This window comes from Apteryx mantelli, chromosome 6, assembly GCF_036417845.1.
Source record: "Apteryx mantelli isolate bAptMan1 chromosome 6, bAptMan1.hap1, whole genome shotgun sequence".
NCBI classification, from domain to species: domain Eukaryota; kingdom Metazoa; phylum Chordata; class Aves; order Apterygiformes; family Apterygidae; genus Apteryx; species Apteryx mantelli.
Genome location: NC_089983.1, coordinates 50,581,161 through 50,601,750, shown reverse-complemented (window position 1 = coordinate 50,601,750; position 20,590 = coordinate 50,581,161). Strand labels below are relative to the sequence as shown.

General features: G+C 52.6%; 1 protein-coding gene across 1 annotated transcript; it reads right to left on the bottom strand.

Moving 5' to 3' along the window:
• Positions 1–1,295: 1,295 nt before the first annotated feature.
• On the bottom strand, positions 1,296–19,866 carry GALNT5 (polypeptide N-acetylgalactosaminyltransferase 5). The gene is made up of 10 exons (XM_067299462.1): positions 19,204–19,866; positions 14,165–14,331; positions 12,748–12,867; positions 11,743–11,878; positions 11,226–11,345; positions 10,655–10,772; positions 9,646–9,969; positions 6,062–6,142; positions 5,656–5,811; positions 1,296–3,500 (listed from the first exon to the last, which is right to left on the bottom strand). The coding sequence occupies exons 1-10, from the start codon at positions 19,797–19,799 to the stop codon at positions 3,360–3,362; spliced, it is 1,959 nt and encodes a 652-aa protein (XP_067155563.1). The 5' UTR covers positions 19,800–19,866; the 3' UTR covers positions 1,296–3,359.
• Between the last annotated feature and the right edge of the window lie 724 nt (positions 19,867–20,590).

Below are 20,590 nucleotides of genomic sequence, written 5' to 3'. Positions count from 1 at the left end.
ATAACAGTAACGAGCCCAAACGGCTAACGACGTGAGAGCAGCTCCCTTTCCGCGAAGGCCCTGGCTCGGCGGGGAACGATCCGCCCTCCCCGCGGCGCCTCGGAGCCCTGCGCAGCCCCGCGGCCGCCTTCGCTGCAGGGCACGCGCCCGTGCACCCCTAGCCGTTTCGCTAATGAAACCTGCCGGGACCAGCAACCTGTATTTCCCAAACGTCACCGTTCTGGGCTGCAGGCTTTTGCTCTCATACGTGTTCTTCTCACTTTTCGGATTAAGTTTAGACAAGAAATTTTGCAGGCGTATTTTTCAAAACAAGGCAAGTTTTGCTCATAATTTGTTTTCATGTCGTCTGAGCACAACCTTTCTCCATTTAAAATATTTTTTTGGTGTAACTACAGTATTGTTGAATATTGTTGATACAGTCGTCTTTTTTTTTAAACTGTTTTACAGAAAGATTTGTCTTGAGTTGGGACTAAGCTTTGCAAATGTCATCCCAGAAGGAATTTGGGAAAGTTGTGAGCAACTGAAAAAGGGAGAGGAGGTAAGAATGGAAGTCAGAATTTGACTTTAACTGTAGTGGCCTCCGTCGGCCCTAAGGGCTCTTTTAACTATTAGTTTTGCGTTTCCAGCAGTACTGAGTATCATTTTGACTTTTTTGTTCTACACAAAGGCAATTATTTATTGGCTACGTGAAAATAATAAATGACAACTCTGTATTGTACGAACAAAACACAGTCCTCATTGTGCTATTCACACTTGTTTGTTTGCTCTCTGGCTTGCGAAAATTCAGGGGTTTGCTTGTACGAACTTATACTGCCGGTTTGTTCGCCCGCTATTTCACAGCCCCCCCCACCGCTCTCCTCTCGGAGCGGTTCCTGTAAGAATGACACATTTTTCTGAAAGATTAGATGATTTAGTTAACGGTTTCCAAACTGCGGGGGAAGCGCGTGCCCGGGGCGGCTGCTGCGCTGACCGCGGCGTCAGGCTGCAGCCGCGCGTTACGGTTACGCCTGACGACGGAAAATCAAAAGCCGAACTTGGACCTTTCTGGGAGACGTGACTCTCTCCCACCCTCTGCTGACGCTGCTGCGTGATGCTGGCTCGCATCTGAGGTGTTATTTCTGAAAGCACGGTGTACCGAATATGACTGTGAACTAAGCTGCTTAGGTGAGCTGTTTGAGTTGTCGCGACATCGGCAACAGCTGCTAGGCACAAGTCACGGCCAGCACTTCCCTTGTCTGAATTAACGAAGCGCTAAACGGAAAACCAAACCAAAGCCGTAAATCAGGAGAAACGGGTGATTTAAAAGTTTTTCAGTTTTTAATATTCCGCAGTTCTGTCTGACAGTAAATCAGGTAGGAAAACACCTAGGAAGGGGTCCAGGTCGGTCAGAAATAGAATTAACACAAGACACTTGGGAAGAAGCTTCATGTAATACGTCATTTATTCCCAGTTTTTCCAACTTTCTTTTTTTTGAAGCAAACCAAGCCAGGTCTCCCTCCGTAGCCATTTGGATTCAAGCTGATTGCTGATTAAGGTACCGCATGAAGGACAGCACGTGCGACTGGCATCACGATACCCCCTCCCCATCGCATTTCCAAAGGCAGGTGTTCACGTTCTGAAGACGTGTTCCTCGTCCCCGAAACGAGGGGTGACGGCAGGTCTCGCGCACGGCTCCTGTTGCTGTACGTCCAGTGCGTAGCACCTCTGCGCGTTTGCTTAGTGCTGAGGAAGGATGCATGGTCAAAACCCTCCCGTAAGCGACAGTCCGGTTCGCGGCCAAACTTCCTAAGGGGAAATGCAAGGGAGGGGCAGCTCCGCGGGGAGCGAGGCGCCTCGGCACGCGGCGCGGCACGTGCGCGGGAGGCCGCGGAGTGCAGCCTCCGGGATCCGCGCTGCGGGAATTCACCAGAAAGGCGGCGCTTTGGCACGCGCGGCCGGACGAACGCCACCAGCGCCGGCCCTTGGCGTGAGTGGCAGCGTTGCGCCGGGGCCTTTTGACGAACCGAGGGCGAGACGCGGGGTTTCCTAAGAGCCTGCAGGTGCCGGGCTAGGAGGCAAACGGCACGTGGTGGCGTGCGAAGCGCAGAGCAGCCGATGTCCCTGCGCACAGTGATGCAGCGACACACTGATGCAGCAATGCATCGATGCAGCGACACACTGATGCAGTGATGCAGCAATGCCCCGATGGAGCAACACGGTGATGCACCAATGCAGCGACACAGTGATGCAGCGATGCAGCGATGCAGCAACACACTGGTGCAGCAACACACTGATGCAGCGATGCAGTGACACAGTGATGCACCGATGCAGCGGTGCCACCAGCAAACATGAGCCAGCTCCTCCCAGCAAGCACACAGCAACTTCGTAATAAAAAAGCTGAAGAAATCCTTTCTGGAAAACGTTAATATTGCACACCCTGGATCTCATCATCTGGTCACAGCTGAATTTGCTTCTTTCCCAAAGCAGCGATGGCGTTTGCACAAAACTGGCTGCACAGTCAGGGCAGAGCTGCCGGTAGCGGTGAGTTTGCAGGGCCTTTGCCACGCTGAGGCCGGTCCCCAAGCGCCACTCACTCCGTGCAATGGCCAGCGTCAGGCGAGGGCTCATTTCACTGCGTTCGCCTGGCGTAATGGCCTGCGGGAAATGTATGCGCACACACGTATACGTATGCATATAGGGATGCGTAGAGGCACGCTCGTATTCTGCAGTCCTGTTCGGGGGAAGCGCTCACCGGCGTCCTGGGCGTTTGCACAGACCCTGAGCGTGGCGGGGAAGGTTGGGGCAGGAGCCGCCCCCTCCGTTAATAAAAATAGGCTTTTCCGGTAAGCAATCAATAGCTAAGTGAACCCATCCGTCAGAGGCGACAGATCCAGTCAGGCGGGATCCCGCGACCGGGCCCAGCACAGGCACGTAGGGTGGATTTTTTACTGTGTTGGTCAATAAACTTTCATTTTCTTGGGTTGTGGCAGGATAAGCAGCCCAGTTTTGCTGTTTACGCTTACAGAGCCCTGGAAGTATTTCTATTAGCTTAAGCCGTTGTCCAGAGAAAACTGCTGAAGGCTTGTGTGGTAGGATGGGGAACTTCAGAAAATATTTCCATTTAATAAGAAAGAAAATTAATTTAGCTTTCACCAAAGTGTCCCACAGTGAGTGAAAAACCCGTCTGCTTCAAACATCATTAAACGGGAAGTGCTGTTGCTTGATATTTTGATCTCTCAATACGCTGGTTTAAATTACGGATTTCAATTATCCTTCGGAAATGAACTTGCCGCTTGGTAACTGCCGTCACAAGTCTCGCAGGTGTCGCCGCTGGATTCACAAGGCGAAAACACGGGGTTTCTGGTGTGACTGCGCTCCCTTCAGTCTGCATAGTAGTTTCCAAAGTGCCACTTCTGGTGAGGACTGGAGGAGTCGCAGGCGTTTACCCGCAGGGTTTTGCGAGCCTGGTCCGCTTCCAAACACGCCGGCTGCGGAAGGTGCTCTACAGCAATGTGCTCCATCTGAGGGGAAAAGAGGCGACTTCAGGCAACAGCCCTTAGGCGGCGACTGTTGCCTGAAACCTAAGAAAGTGTGGTGTTCTATTTGCCCACTGAGAAAGCTCGATTTCTGTGATGTGCCCTTTTCCGCATTTCTCTAAGATAGAAGATCTCTTTGCAGCCTTACAGGGAAATTTGGGTGGGATCCAAAGCTCACACCTGTTGCTGAACTAGGATTATATTATACCTTCTGTGCTTCATGGCTTTTTAATTCCCTGGAAATTAAAAGATTAGTCCTCTTGCTGTCCGAATGGTAATTGCCATGCAAAGGAAATAACTCCAGATGGTATTTGCAATATAGGGGAACGTATGGCAGGAGACCGATTTTGTATTTTGGAGTTTCCTAGCTGATGAACCAAAAGCACATTTAGTGTGATGAAAAGGACATTAGGTAATTTGGTAATGAAGTCCAAATGCTGGGTTACTAAATTGGATTGCTAAAGAATGAAGAGTTTGAGTGATTCCGACCCTTTTGCTTTTCACACGTACTTATCTTCATCTGCTTAGCTCGTAGAGGCAGCAAGGCAATTCTGCAAGTACCGTCAAAGGACATTTTCATTTTACTGCCTAGCATTGCAACATTTCTCATCATCATTTGGTTAATAGCTAGATGAAATATTACTAAAATGACTTGTAGGGTTTTTTGGGGGCAAAAAAATGGATCTTTTTGTGTATGGTAAATGCACTGCACATCATTAAAATGACACAGTGACATTAGATGAAGGCAAAGCATCATAATTCCTGTGGTCAGCATTAATCATCAGTTGACTTTCTCTTTAGTTTTCTGATCGCTTGTATCAATAAATGCTGATGCAACCACATTAATTGTTATTTTATGTAACTGAGACGGATCTCTCTGGAATCAGCTTTTGATGGAGAAGATGGGAAGTGCATAAAAATCAGTGTTTTGTCTGCTATAGCTGCAGATCCCTGAGGTCTCCAGGAAGCAGGACTGTGTCTGCATTTCATGAGGCTCCCTTGGCAGGGTTTTGGTAAAAGACGCTTTTTCTCTACCCACTACTTTCCTCCCCATCGAGCAGTTCAGACTTGAGCTTTGCTTCTGCAAGGAAGAATTTGGAGATTCACATTTTATGAAAATATCTTTTGAGTCCTTGGACTTGCCATGTCAAGCTCCACGTAACTAAAGAGGTCCAGTGTTGTGTCCAACCTTAAAAAAATAGTAATTTTCATCTACAAAATGCTACTTTTGTAATTTAAGGACTTTTCTGTTCTTTTAAAGGGTTTTTTCTTGCCTATGTGTGTTTGAAGTTTTGTTGCATGCTCCAAAGAAAGAAACTTCATGGACTCTGGATCGTTATTACTCTGATGTCATAATTCAGGAAAAATTCACTTGAATTCTTTGTCTCAGAGGGGACTTATTGATTCAGAGGAATGCTACTTGGGGAAAGGACCCACAACGGTCTCCATTCTGTCAGAGACCATCATATATATAAATATATCTAACTCCAGGCCTGAGGCGAGCTCAGTCTGGAACAGACCTGAGGCGACAAGAACTGCCAATAGACTTATAAAGCTCACCAGACTCTTAAGTGGGTGACAATTTTCATATATTTTCACAAAACACCCTGGCTTTTGTAAGCCTGGGGGCTTTGAAAGTTTGGGGTTTTGAGGCTAAGGAGGAACGGGAGCCTGTCAATACAGTGATTTTGTAACTTAACAGCTACAGTTAAGAGTCTACAGTTAAGAGCTAAATTAAGGGTCATGTAAGGTATGTCATTTCAGCAGTATTTAGCTTTTTAGGGCAACTACTTACACAAGGCTAATATAGATACAGACATGACTTGGTTGCTTTTCTCAATGCCGGTAATAAATGTAAGTGTCCATTCTCTTCCTTTCTGTAAACGTTTTCTTTTAAAAGTACTGTCTGAACGCCAACCAACACCAAGTAATCTCCACGTAATGCTGCGGACCGGCTCCGTGCAGAACCAGGACTTTCTGCTATTGCCCCTCGGCAAACGGCCGAGCCCCGGCAGCACGAAGCCCTTGCTCTAGCCACCCTTCGCGTAGGTCTCCGGGCACGCGGCGCAGCGGAGAGCGGACCCGAGAAGCCCGCCCGGGTGGCGGCGCGTCCCGCCGCCGGTACCGGCGCTCGACTCACCAGCTCCGGCCGAGCCAGCGACCCGTGCAGCCACTTCAGGCGGTGGTTCCTGCCGTCGCAGCGGTGCAGCCCCGGGGACCCCCCGGGCGCCGCCGGGGCCACGCAGACCTCGCCGTGCTGCAGCAGCCTCAGCCAGGTGTAGTTGAACTTCTGGTCCTGCGCAGGGGGGGGGGCAACACGGCTGCCTGCTCAAATGCTTCCCCCGCGCCCGCGCGCCTGGAGGCATCCAACCCCTCTCCTCCCTCGTTCCGATGGCGATTCCTGCCTCTCGCCGCTCCCAAGCGTTCTGGCGCGTCTCCCGGTGGGAAGCATGGCTGAAGGGAGGTCAGGGCAGCGCGGAGGTGGGGAAGCTCGGGGCCGGGCACCCGGGATCACGTCAGGCGCGCGGGAACCGGGCTATCCTTACCTCGTTGTTGGCATCGCAGGGCTCCAAAGCTACAGTGGTGTTCTCCACCGTGATGCACCTTGCCGTGGCGACGTTAACGAGCTGGAAAATAGCACCAAAGTGGAAACTCAGAAATAGGACAATAAGGCATGAATTCTCAGGACAGAGGAGAGGCTGTTACACTACAGTTAACCGGCTAGATTCCAAGTTAACAGTGTTAATTGCTGTCCACTTAACTGAATGAAGCAGAAATGTTGTGTCATAGTCTTTGGTGGGGTTCATAAATGCACATTTGGTCTGTTACCAACGTTTTGTCCTCTCAGAGAAGGTTTAAAATAGCCCTTTCTAGTAATATTCGAAGCTGGATGAGATACAGTGTTTTTCTGGTTTCTTTTTTTTGGACAGAGCTAATGTTCCTGTTCTGTAAATCCCCCAAACAACAGTTCTCAGAAAATAACAACTGCATAATCCTTTCTCGTTCTTGCGTGCTCCCCGTCCGCCTGCGTGTTCCTCCGGGAATTAAATGGCGTGGCCAGCGTCTGTCCCACAGATCTGCCCTTCCTTCACCCCGGAGCGAAGAACGCAGATGGATTTACATAGCGAGGGTATTCAGCGTTACATGTGACGCGCTCGGTGCCTCGTGCTGAGGTCGCTCTTCCTCTTTTTTGTCTAGGTTGGCTGCCTTAGTACCTGTCATCAACAGGGAAATGCAACTGTGGTTCCCCCCAAAATGGGGAACCTCAGTGGGAACATCACCATTAAGCCAGTTTTTAACCGAACTGTTGTTCCCTTGCGCTGATGGGGTGAACACCATGCACTGGGTAGAACAAACCCATTTTTTACCCGAATGTGTGTATTCTGCACCTAGCTATAATTACTAGCTGTGATGGAGGGGCAAACTCTATTTCTTCTGTCTGTTTCTCTTTGCTCTGCTGTCCCTACAGCAGCTCTGCCCCAGGGAGCCGGTGTCCCAGTGCCTTATTAGCAGGAACACCCGCAGAAAGTGTGGTCTGCCAGGGAGGTTTTCTTAAACGCGGTTCATGTGGCCAGATGGGCATATTCAAAGGTTGCTTAGGAGCATTGAAGATTATAGCACAGAGCTGAGAATACTGGATTGAACTCGGCCAGCTTCCCTCTGGTTCCTTGGGCTGAAACCAACAGCGTCGCAGTGACTTTCAATAGCTGAGGGGTTGCTCCGCTGTTCCTTAAAGTCTACGGTACCTTTGCTGTGTTCTAAAGTAACCCTGCCCTGGCAGCACGTCAACATCAGGGCTGGTCATGTGGCTCCTTGCACACGTAGCTTCTTTTCCTTCTTTCAAAACTGCCGAACGATTTATCAATTAATCCCAGTGAATAAATATGCTATTTGGAAAATAGTTTTCAAGTAACTTTGGATAGCGTTCAACACAGCTGGAACTCGCAGAGCTAGCTGAAAAACAGATTTTCTGCCCTCTTAAATTTTGAGAATGAACATAAAAGAGTGATTCAGATGGCCTGAATCAAGACAAAGAAAATCCTGAAAATTTTCACAAACACAAATCTGAAAAGCTCATGTTTTGGTTCAGTTGAAACATTTTTACTCATACGAGATCTAAATGCTTAGTGATGAATTTGACATTTATTTTTATTCTGACTGAAACAGGAGAGCTGTTTTGAGCTGAAAAAGCAAATATTTCTCACGAAAGTTCTGATTTTTTTGATGTTCTCAAAAATATTACTGCTAATTGTTTTCGTAAAAAAAAAAAATAAATCACCTAGGCTGATATTTCCCTGAAGCCTTTGGTCTAATTCCAGCGGTGTTTTCTAAAAGAAAACACAGGGACGAGGTTTCAGCTGGGTGTAATAGCTGCTGAACGGCTGCCTTGGCTGACAGCACTTAGTATTTGTGCCTGCAGCTGCTCCGAGCAGCAAACCCGGCTTTTGCCGCGGTGTGAGGAATGGAAGCTTCCAGCAGAAGAGGAGCTAAAAGTGATCTAAAAATGCACAAACCCAGCAGCTTCCTTTAGCTTTTTCACAAGTGCTGAGTAGTCACCTAGATCCCACAGCTTCACCAAACCACAGCATCCTTCTCCATTTTCTTGGTAAAGCTACTATCAAACGCTTTTATGGTTGCTCATAAAACGAAAACGCTAATTGCAGCTGGCAAAAAGCGGCTGTAAAACAGCCTCACTTGATCTCTAGGGATTCCCGCGAATGGGAACCTTCACGCTACGCCCTTGGCCAGCAGACAAGCCTGAAACGTGGCCAGATGGTTGCTGTGCTTTTTCCTGGCTTCCAGAATGGCCCGTGAAGTAACTGCAGGTCGCGGGAGCTGGCGGGGACGGAGGGGACAGGCCGTTCCCGTCCTCGCTCCTCCCGGCTGTGCCGGTCCCACCAGCCTCCTTCCTCCACGCGCTCCTCCTGCTGCCGCGCTTAGAGGCTCCGCTCGGGCGGAGAAGGGAACAAATCCTCGAGCTTTAACTGCTGGCATCGCTGTAATCTTTCCTACAAACCACATAATTACTTCTGTTACTGCAATGATAGATAAATTGCAATAAGTTGAATATATTCCCTGGACAGAATATTTTAGGTTTCTGAATGTTCAGAGGAGGAGCTGATATTTTGTTGAGGCTAACATCTGGGCCAAAATCGGGATCCATGTTTTATTCTTGTTTCATTCGCTTTTTAATATAGGTGGAGTGACTCTGAACACCCGCAGAGTAGCTATACAGATAAGACCGGTGTCAGAGAGGGCCACGAGTATCCTGGCTGGAGAAGGAGGGACAGGAAGGAGAAACAGAGCCCGACGCTCAGCCGCCCATCCAGCTTAGGGCAAGAGGCTTGTGATGAGCCAGGTTTTAATCCAAAATACGCTTTAACGTTCCTGGGGCGCAGGCTTCACCTACGCGTGAGTAAATGCTAAGACTTCCTGCTGCTTTGGTTGGTCTGCTTGAAAGCGGACACGATGCGGCTTGTGCGGCGCAAGGGGAAAAGTAGATTTCTGCTGCGCTCTAGTGGCGATGCATCACTAGTACAAAGCGCTGCGGCACTCGTCCATGGGCTCAATCCCTCCCATGCTGAAATGAGTGAAGCACTAGAAATCCCACTGGAAAAAGAATTTGTCTTTCCTGCTGTGGTGAAAAAGTTGTGCAGAGACAGAGGATTTTAGCACTCTTGCCCTGGAGGCGAGGTGAGGTGAGCTAAAGGGATGTACATGTCTGTGACCTTGACTGTGGCATGGGTGATTCATCTGGTTTTTAAACACTAGATAGGCTCTTTAATGGAAATTTGTCTCTTGGAATTGTGACTTTTTTCTTTATAAAAATACTGGGAAATGCAGACTGTGATATATTAAATATTCAAGACTGTTACCAAATAGAAATTTGAAAGGAAACACAGAAATATTCAAAAAGATGCATTCTCTGGTTACACGGATGGAAACCCTTGTCTGCAGGAAGGGTGCAAATTGTTCACAGACCAAGGGACACGACTCAGAGACGGGCCTTCTGCACCCCAGAGGAACACCGAGCAAACAGCTGTATTCGGATGCTTCCAGGTCCCCAGCTAGCCATTGAAAATACATTTAAATGAACGATAGCAAGTCATGTCATCATTTGGGTACGTACCAGCCCGCTAGCTTTAACCAGAGGAGCTTCCAGGTCCGGGTAGACGTTCTCCAGGTACCACTTGAAACTTTTGCATTGAAGCTTCTTCCGCAGTTCGATCTGTTGCGTCAGGTCACCAACATCCAGGTTTTTCAAGATTAAGTGATAAGCATGTCCATAGAACAAGTCTTTGTACTCGTCTAACCAGACCTCCGCGACACGAGCCAAATTCCTCTCCACTGTCCTTATCCGATCTTTGGGGAAGGAATATGGGTTGTCGTTCCTGAAAATGTGTCCAACTCTGGAGCATGGAATAATCTCAATTTCTCCTCCACACATCCAGACCTGAAAAACAGAGATTGCTTTGATAGAAACACTGGCAAACGTTGCGCTGTGGTTAACATAGACCTAATTCTGCAACACGGCCTGGCTTTCTATCTCCGTAAGGGATGGTGGACAAGCGGGACCATGCCAAGGGCAGCTTTGCTGGAGATCAGCATCTGAGCAACCGTACTGCTCCAAAGGGAATGTGTTTGGAAAGGCAGATCTAGGCCACGGAGGGACCTCGTACCTCACCTCGGGTGGAAAAGCCCCTCGTATCTCCCATCAGCCACGTGGGCTGCAGCCAGCTGGGCCTCCTCGGGCCAGCTCTGCCTCCCCGGGGTTGGCAGAGGACCACCATCAGCTCCTCGCTCTCCATGCACATCCCACCCCATGCTCAAGCACAGCCTGAGTGGCGCCCGCGTGTCTGGGATACTTGACGACACCCTCAACCAAGTGCTCTGCCATCCCTGCCCCGTGCCAACCCCAGCACCGTGGCTTTGAGGATGAAGCTTGAACTTCCTCAGCGTGAGCAGGGGATTAACGCCCTGCTTCTCCTGGGACGCGACGCTCGCCCGTGGCGGCGGGTACGGATTATGTGCCGGAGAGGAAGCGGGGAGCGATGCAAGCGCTTTCCCAGAAACCTGTCGATGTGGTGTCCGCTTGGAGTAGCATCTCCCGCAGGAACGGGCTGCTGGGAACCGCATACCTTGAAGGAAATCTCCATATTTTCGCCTCCCCAAACGTCCAGCCCGGGGTCGTAAGTTCCCAGCTCAAAAAAGTACTTCTTGTCGATGGAGAACAAGCCACCTGCCATTACGGGGCACCTGTGAACAGACGAGCGACGGCGCACGTCAGCCGGTCGGGAAACGCAGCTCCCTTTCCCCTCGCTTCGGCGAAGGACTCGTCAAGTGACCGCGGGCTGCTAAACGCTTGGGGCAGCGTGTGAATTTGCACGTACCGAGGCAGGGATGTGAGGTTAATGGAGGAAAATCTTTGGCGCAGAGAATCCCATCCCTGGAGCTAAAACTCGGTACTTTTTTAAAAGCCCAAAGACTTTTTGAAAGGCAAAGGCCGCTGGAACAGTGCAGGCTGACGGGTGCAATACGAAAACGGCCCAGGTGCCGGTCTGTGCGGGCGTCGAAGCGGCGGCCGCGAGCGGCTCCGCACAGCGCCTGGCCCCTCCGATGGTGCCGCCCCACGGGCCGGGCGGCTCGGCTGCTGCATCACGAACAAACCAACAGGTTGGCTCACAAAACTCTTAAATTCATTTTTTTTACCTTATTATATCAGTTTCCTTGATTTTGTTTTTCTCAATGACCTCTTGAGGAATCTGTCGCCATCCAAAATTCATTGGCCAAGTGAAAATCCCGCGCTGAAAGTTATCCACGGTCATGTAACTAAAGAGAGGAGAGATCAAGATGACTAACTCTGAGTCACGTTCCTGGTTGAAATGTCACCCTTAATGAGTGAAGATGAGTATCTGTACATAATTAAAACAAGATTCTAACAAATTTCATCAGGAATCCTCTTCATGTCCTAGAATTCATGGAACACCTAAAAGGTATTTGTGACAAATGAAGCAGCTGTGTCTACTGGTAGAGATTTTAATAGCTCGTGTACAGCAATTTTACGTATTTCTTATGAAATATTGTTGAAGGCTAGCTAGAAGGTTTAGACATTTGCCTTCCTATAATTGACGCTTTTGATGGTCGCAGTTAGTAAGAGGTTTCGCGAAGGCCGATAGCGTTAACGTTCGCGTTTCGCAGCGACGCGAGCAGCCCGGGGTGGTGGTACCTCATGTCCTTGTCGCTGATCACCTCGATGACGGGGCAGGCCACCTTCGCCCGGCTCAGGCGGACCCTCTCCAGCAGCGGCTCCAGCCACCCCACATTGCACTCCACGTGCGAGTCCAAGAAGGTCAGCACGTCGCCTGGGGGCAAAACCGAGGACATGGCCAGGGCCAGCAAACCTCACACCCCTTCCGGAGGAGCCAAGCCAGAGTGAACCAAGACGCATCTTTGGCCCGATCCATGATTTCCAGGTAAGCGTTTTGTAAAGAGCGCATGGACACCAGCCCCAACCAGCTGGAGGCTGGCTGGATTTCCGTGCCCGGGAACAACCACTGAGGAGGACGTTTCACTCCCCAAAATGTTCCCGAGAAAAGGTCTCAGCCGTAACTCAATGCACATTTTTCCTTAAGGTCCTAAGAAACCTCTTGGCTTGCTGCCTGAGAGAATCCGCAGCCAGCAGGAAATGGAAAGCAAACTTGGGGAATTCCATGCACAACTGGCTGTTTTTATAACAACACTGTGGCTTGTGGCAGAAAGTGAAGCTAAGGCCAGGCAGAGCCGGAAATTTGAACTGATGCTTACGGACGCTGTTTTTAGATGCCAGTCAGCAGCTCATCCTTTCTGTGAAACCTCTGTGTTTCGTGTGCTGAAAGCATGCCCTTTTTTTCATCTGGTTTGTTAGTCACTAACTTCTCAGTTAAACCAGCTCTGCAGGGGTGGTACAAATTTTCTAATGAAAGTATTTATAAATTGTTGCCATTATTTCTAAAATGTACCACTCAACAAGACGACTGCTGAGATGCTTGAAATTTGTCTGCAGAACGGTTCCAGTTTAACATGGTAGTGAGACATCCTTAACACTAGTTCAGCTGGAAGGAAGTAAAATGCAGTAGGAGAAGAGACAGTGATAGAAGTAATAGAGTAAATTCAGTAATAGAGGAGTAGAAGAAGGGCTGTGTAGCACCTCTGCTGAGATCCAGACAGGCGTGCAAAGGGGCTTTCGTCTTACCTTTGGCGATCTCTGCCCCAGCCAGTCTGGCTCGTATTAAGCCGTGCCTTTCTTTGAGATGAAGGATCTTAACTTTTGGGAACTGTGACATATATTTGTCAAGCTTCTCCTTGAGGTAGTCTAAAGAGAAGAAGAATGAGACAATGAGACTGACATAAAAAGCGGTGGGAGGATTTTCCCTCGAAGCATCTCGCGGTTCCTCGTTTGGGGTTTTTGTTGTCTTGGAGAGGATTCCCGGGGTCCTGCCCCGTCGACGCTAACCCGATAGCGAGGTGCTCCGGCCAGCGCAGTGACTCGGCTGGAAGCAGGACACGCTTAACGTGGGACTATCTGGCCCCTCTCTGGCTTGGAGAAGAGCAAGTGCAGGGCTGCCCCAAAAGCATGTTTTTAATGACAGGCTGTGAGTAAAATCCTAATGGGTTCGCTTGGGTGTTGCATGATCCAAATTTGGGTACTTAGCAGTTGTTCAAAGACTTTGAAATTGATTTTTCTTCTTCGTGACACTACAATTGCCATTAAAATCTGGCTGTAAATCTTTTTCCTTTGAGCAATTCCCACAGTTCTGAGGGGCTCCGAAGGTGACGCATTTGTGACACGTTAGCAGAATGCTGTTGCTGCTGCTTCTCCTCGATGTACTGTGATAGCGCGGCTCCTGCTGCAAACCCGGCATTTCAGAGGCTTCGCTGGCTAATGAGCAGATACAAAGGGAAGTAACAGGGAGAAAATAACAAGGAAAATGGAAAAGATGTTTTTGAGAGGAAATAGTATGTATTATTTTAAAAACGAGCAAACGGAGTCCTCTTCCCTTCCTTCTTGCACCTATTCTCGTTAGACTGTCAACTCTTGGGATAGGCTCTGATATTCACCCAAGACAATACTTTCCCTGAAGTACTAGTAGTTGGAAAATTACTTAATTCTTAAATTACTGAGGGCTGAAGTCAGTGGAGAGCCAAAGTATCAAAAAGCAGAGGCTGGGTATCATCTCAAGGGCCTGTGACTGTCACGTCAATCCACTGTGCAAGCACAGCCGCCCGAACAGCCGCTGCTTTTATTGCAACTATTACAGTCCCTGAGCAACTCTGGTAAGTGCATGCTTTTCTTCTGCTACCAATTCTGGGGAAAAAAAGCATGCATTAATCTGGAAACTGCCCAGAGAAGGGCGACAGTGCCTTTCCGAGCACGCGTGCCCCTGAGCCAGAAGGTCTGTCCGCCGCCGAGAGCTTGCTGCAGCCCCGAGGGCGGCCGTGGCCTGTGATCCCTCCAATCTGGAGAGGTAACAGCACGGGTAATCACTTCAACACGTCGAAAGACGAAAATGTGATTTCTTTCTACTGTACAGAATTGAATTACAGAGAATAAATTGTATTTTAGCCTCAAGTTATATTAGTTTCATAAAGGTAAAAGAAGTTTCACCCACCTTTGGTGCTGAAGTCGTCCACCAAGATGACTTCTTCAATCAGGTGCGGAGGAGAGCGGCTGAGGACGCTGTGGACGGAGCGGAGGAGGGTGGACCACACTTCATCCACGAAGCACATGATGATGCTGGTGGTCGGGAGGTCGTTGTGCACCTGCTGCTCCGAGCACCTGCAACAGCAACGCCGCGGTCACCGGAGAGTCCCGAAAAACTCCCCATTCCACGTTTGTTGTGAAAATGCACAGGGAGAGGGGAGCGTGCATGTGCCGTAAAATACTCAGGTAAAGGAATTTCTGTGGAAAAAGGCGCGGACACGGACTACGTAATGCAGTCCCAGGGCCTCCTCTCCTGGGCTGTCCCGCAGGAATAGGAAGGGCTCGCTCCTCCTTTCTGACAGGTCTCCTCTAATCCCCTCCCTATCCCCGTGTGGTAATATCTCACTGAGGCTATATCTGCTTATTTTCTCTTTCCACAACGAAACAGCGCAATGGCCCGGCAGGGTGAGGCAAACTCCTGGGAGCAGTTTGCGGATCCCAGCGAGTCCTAGGGCGGGAGGAGGCCCAAGCACGCTGGGTGCCGTTCTGGGATGCTCCCAGCATCCGCGTGCCTTGGCATCCCAGGCTGCGTGAAACTCAGCTTGGTAGGGGGAAAAAAATCCATAATATGTTAAAAATGCAGGGAAATGGCTATTTCCATAAAGGGTTACTCAGTGTAACAACTGATCGAACACACGCACAGGGAAGACAAGTCACCCAGTCTAATTTTTGCACCTAACTCAAGGGACAGTAGCAAGGGGAAGATGTTCCAACACCCTAATTTCAGCGGGATTTGTTCACTTTCCGTACAAAACATGGTTTTGTACTATATGTATATATTATGTATATATTACGTGCACACGATGGTTTGGGTGGTCTGTTTCCCACCCAGCCGCCGCATCTCACGGCCGGAGCGCTGGCCACCCGTCTCGGGCGGCGTCCGAACGGCGCCCGCGCCCCTCGCAAGCAGGGGAGGATGCACGGCGCTCGATTTGAGGGAGCGATAAAATCTCTGCCATGTCCGCGGGTCTGTCATTTTATTCCGTGACAGCCCAAACGCAACGGCGGGGTCAGGTCTGTGTCTTCAGTGTTTGAACAAAAGGTCGATGAGCAGCTTTTCTCATCCGCTATTTGCAATTCAAGCACGGCTTCGATGTGTGCCTCGGGGGACCGCGGCTCCCTCCGCTCGCCTGTCTCCGAGCGGATCTGGAGGAGCGCAGGCGCCTCGCAGCAGACCTCCGCTCCCCCGAAATACACTGTTTCATCCCAGAATACCCACGAATTACTGGGACTTGCCTTCTCTCGCTCATCGATAAGTGGGAGCCTGATAAAAGGGTTTTCTTTCTTTCCCTGCCAGAGCAGACCCCTTGCAGGCAGGACAAGCAACCGGCCTATCTGTTAATGCAGAAAATTAATTTCTCAGTGATGAATCAAAACACTGTTCCCTCTAATACTCAGCTTTCAACAACAGACAGAAAACAGGGATGTGCGTATCGGAGCGTAGGGACAATTGACGTTTTTCCTTCTGTTTTGCTAAACGAGCCCTCCCTCTGGTCCAGCTGTGGTGCCGGTGTACGTGGAGCACTGCGTGGCTCAGGCTATGTGGTGTTTCCAAGAAAATCTATGGGTATTTCAGGGCTTTGCAGCCAAACAGAAGTGCTCTGGATATATGAAAATAACCCCAGGATTACTCTCTGCAGCGCTCCTTGGGGTGTCTTTCCTTCCTCTTTTACAGCACGTGGATGATTTTGCGGTGGGCTTGCCCAGGACAGCAGCCAGGGCTAGCTCAGCCAGGAGGGGACACCGATGGTTATGCATATTGTACGTATATATACCTATTATATGTGTATAATTACGTCAATACGATTTAGTTGGAAACCGTACACGCGTTGGCCTGTGGCCATGGAACCTCTGGAGCAGAGGAGGTTTGGTTGGGATGTGCCTGCAGGACTCTCGTGGTCGCTGGAGAGAAGGTACCGGCTGACCAGCAGCGGAGCTCGTTTGCGAGAACGAGAGGGAAGGAGACTAGGAGAGGGGAGAGGTGAGCCCGAGATCGCTCCTACAGCAAATCCAAGGAGGTGACTCTTGGGAGGAAGAGCAGGAGACGGCTAGCTGCAGAGAACAGCAGCTTTCATTGCACGGAATGAGCGGTGGGAGAGCAGCTGCGAAAACACCAGCAGGAACCAAGCCATACAGATGGTGCACGAGGGGGAAGAACCCGGTAAGTTCCCGGCGAGCTGCTCTGCAGCCGGGTTATTAGCGGACGCCGGCTCCCGGCCGAGGCCCGTGCGCGCCCCGGGCGGCTTTCCGGGGAGGTGGCGGCGGGAATCCCGCGCACAGGCAGCCCGCGGGCTCCCACAGCCGCCGCTACGCGCCCGGCCTTCGCCTTAGAGGGGCGGATGTCCGAGAGACGGGATGGAGGCAAGGCGACGCCTGCCTGACGGAGCGCGCTGCAATGATTGAAAGCAGCTCTTTGAGGCGACCTCAAATTCAACAACTTCTTTTTTCTCCCTCTTTGCCTAAAAGAAATAGGATTTCTAGGCAGAGACCAAGGGGGTTGCTGTTGCTGACCCATAGCTAAAGACATTTCAAAATGTTCTGTGTGAGTTTGGGCTCCATTGCTTTGCTAGCTATATACATATACCTACGCACACACACACACACACATATATATATATACACACACCCCTACATATATCTATTTTAATACATATATATAAAATACTTAATCTATATAGCTAATGTTAAGTAGAAGTCAAATCCTTCTGAAATTCCACCCTTAAACAGGCTTTTACATAAAAATAGTCCTCAGCCTTTATATTCTCTGCTGACGTCACCCTGAAAGTCAGTAAAATGCAGGCTCTTAAGTCGCTAATGTTGCTTTGCTCCCTCAGATCCCTTGCTCGTGAGTTTGGAAACAGCCTGGAATTAAAGCCTGGAGCCCTAGAACCTTCTTCCGAACTGATCCGCGTCATTACATTGAGATAGACAGACTGAAGACTGTGACGGGACAAGTCTCCTACTGGCCAGATTTCAGTGGTCTAGTGTGAACTGGGGTCTAAACTGGGAGAGCCTGGAAGGCTGCAGCAAAAGGTAACGCACAGTTTTATCCTCGAGGGTTGCCGGCATTTGTCGCAGTGAGCTGGCCTTCGCGGCCCGATTTCCTCCTTGCCAGCAGACCGTGTGCACCGGCTGGACTGCCTCTTGCTGAGGTGGATTAAAAAGGCATCCAAGAAAATGATTCCTAATTTGTGGCCAACAGCTGGACCGTCCCAGCTGCTGCATCCTGTTGTGACGGGCTGTTTCCCACCTGCGCGGCTATCGCAGCAGACAGCGCTGCCAGGGAGGCTTCCCAGGACCTGGGGATCCTGCGGGGGGAAATGCAGCCTGGGAAGCGGACGCGCTGTTCTCTACGGACCGGGGAAATCCGTGCCCCGGGACGGGAGCCTCTGCCCGCGGCGCGCACGGTCCCCGCCTGCGCAGCGCGCCGCCGGGGAAGCTCTGCCGTGCTCTTTCGCAGCCCAGCGGGCGCGTTTCCCACGTTTCCCACCCTTGTTTGGCTAAGGTGCTCCCTGCGCTAACGCAGCAGCTACCGGATTTCCTTGCGCGCAGCTTTTGTGACTCATCCGCTAGGAATCTCGCATCTCCGAGACAGGCGGGCTGCGCCGCAGGTGAGCCGGGGAGGCGGATATTCTGCGCTGGAGCGCTCACGGTCTGTTCTTCCAGAGATCGAGCAAAACTGGTGACCAGTGATGGCTCTTTTCCTGCATGCAGGTGGCCTCTACAGCCCGGACCTTCTCTGCTCGCTGCGCTGCCTGCACGCGGGAAACCAGCCATAGCGGTCTCCCTCCCGCCCTGTCCCACTCCTTCCTCTGCAGCTCCTCACCTTGGCTCAACTCCAACACAGAGTTTTCTGTATATTCTGTGTATACATCCCACGGGATGGGGGCCAAGTCCCATGCAACTGCTCTCCTAGCCTGCAAGCAGCCCAAGTGGGGCGCAGGACAGCGTCCGCGTGAGGGAGGTGTCCTGCCTGCCAAGGGACTACGAGAGGTGTTTGCAGTGGGAAAAGCTGTAAGAGCATGCCAGATAGATAAACCCATGATTCAGCTTAACTTGCACCATTTCTAGACCTTCTCGGCGGTTGTCCCGACATTAGCGGTGCAGAAAAAGGATCCCGTCAAACGCCCTGCCCTCCTGCTGCCGAGCTACTGCCCCGCACCTCACCCTGTGCTCCGTATGCCAACTACAGGTTTCTCCGGTTTGGTTTTCGAAGGGCAAAACTGCAATTTGCAGAATCAGCTGCCTATCTCACGGCAATGGCTGTGAAACCGCAGGCCAGTTTTCCAAAGCAAAGCTCTGCACCTCCGCTGTGCCCACAGCGCCACCAGCCCAGTCCTGCCCGCGGGAACGTCCCAGACGCTGCTTCGGGCACAGGCAGCTGCGCGCCTGTTAATCACTTCGGCACTTGGCACGTGCTTTCGTGCCCTCAGGGGGTTTCTGGAGCCCCCACGCGGCGCTGCAGGTAGGAGCGGTCGTAGCGCGAGTCGTCCCGTGGGTGGGGGGACAGGGGCAGGGACAGCTTCGGGTGCGAGAGCGCTGGGCAGAGACGGACTGACGCGATGCACAGGCGCTCTGGGAAGCAAGGGCACAAACACCAACCCCCGGTACCTTGGCTGTGTGTTTGGTGCTGTACTTGATGAACTGGGGAAAACGCTCAGGCCTGATGCGGGCAGAGAGGTCTAAGCTCCCTGGTCCCCTCACCTGCCCAAATCTCTTTGGACAGCAGGGCTTAGCCGGTTAAGAAAACCTGGAAATTTTATGCGGTCGTATTCCTGTTACCTGGAAATACCAGGGCCTTTCATTGACAGCATGCACGAAGTGAGAGAGGACCTTGGTGCACCCAACAGCCCTCTCCGAACGCACGGATTAAGGCTTCCCGGGCGCCCCGCGGCCGGGAGCAATGCGAACGCGCGGGGATCGCCGCTGCGGGGGAGCAGCTCTTACCCGGCAGGCCGCGTGTCCGCGATGGCTCGGTCCACGGGGATGAGGTCACTGAGGTAGACGTTGAAGTTTCCTTCTTTCCATCGACTCTTCGCTTCTTCTTGTTTGTCCTCAGGGACGGCGACGGCGTGCCCGAACTGCCCGGGAGCTCCGGGGTCCCTCGGGGCGAGCGTCGCGTCCACGGCCAGAACCCGGTGGGTGCCGGGGCTCCGCGCGGAGCTGCTGCCCTTCGCCGGACGCCCGGTCCGGACGCCCTGCCTGGCTCCGGCGGTGCCTCCCTGCCGGGGGCCTTTGGCTGGGGCGGCCTTCTGCAGGCTGCCGGGTGCTGCTGATGCCGTGCGCGACGCCAGGATGCCCTGGTGCTTGCCGCTCTCGCGGTGCCGCTCCGGGCGCCGCTCCGGGCTCTTAGTGAAGTTCCCTGCAGAGTCGGCGCCTGGATTGGGGGCTGCTGGGCTGCCGACTCGCACCCCCTCCTTGCTAATGCGGACAAAGTGATTTTTGGGGGCAGCTGCTTGCTCTCCCACTGCTGCTCTTTCGTGGTCCCCGGGCGCCTTTTGCGGCACGGCCGTGTGGGTGGGCAGGCCCTCGCTGCCCGGCATGCTGGCGGGTCGATGCTGGCTCTGCTCGGCAGCCGGCTCCACTCGCTTGGCCGCTCTCGTCGCGGTCCCGTTTTGCTCCGCACGCTCGATTTGCCCGGGAGCCGGCAAACCTGGGGGAAGGGGCCTGCTTCGCCGTGCCTGGCCGCGTGCCCTCTCTGGTGATGCCTCCTCCGGTCCGGCTCCGTCGCCCGTCTGGGTTTTTAAAACGTCCTTTGCTGCTTCTGCCGCCTCCGTGGCGGGTCTGTTCCCGGTCGGTGCCGCTCCGGTTTTGGCACCGTGCGTGATGGCGGGAGCGGAGCTGCCCGGGGCGGCTGCGAGCGGGGTCTGCTGAGCCCCTCCGGCAGCACCCGGCTTCGGCTCCGGGGGGCCCGCGGCCTGTGCGCGCTGCCCCCTTCCCCTTGCTCCCGCGGGCGGAGGGGGACGGGAGCCCCGCGCTGCCGCCGGCACGGTGCCCGCCGCGGCTCGGGGGGCTGCTGCGCGCGTCCCCCCGGGCGGCCGCGCCGTCGCCTCCCCGCTCCTCTCCCTGCCCGCTCCGCTCTCCGTCTTCGGCTCCGCCGCGCCGGCGCCTCCGTCCGTCCCGCCGGGGCGCGGCGGTGCCGGGGCGGCCGGGGGGGCGCCGCCGGTGCCGGGAGCCCCGTCCCGCGCCCGCCCCCGCGGCCTCGCGGCGCCGCCGCCGCCGCCGAAGGAGAGCCGCAGCGCCGCCACGTCGAGCAGCAGCCAGGCCACGGAGGCGGCGGCCACCAGCGCCAGCGCCCGCCCGCGCCCGCGCAGCAGCCTCCGCGCCCGGCCCA

Coding starts and splice junctions, on each gene's coding strand:
- GALNT5 (XM_067299462.1), bottom strand. CDS start 19,799: ATGCCGGGCAGCGAGGGCCTGCCCACCCACACGGCCGTGCCGCAAAAG. Junction 14,332..19,203: donor GCGGACACGCGGCCTGCCGG/GTAAGAGCTGCT, acceptor TTGCTGTTGCAG/GTGCTCGGAGCAGCAGGTGC. Junction 12,868..14,164: donor GGACGACTTCAGCACCAAAG/GTGGGTGAAACT, acceptor TCTTCTCTTTAG/ACTACCTCAAGGAGAAGCTT.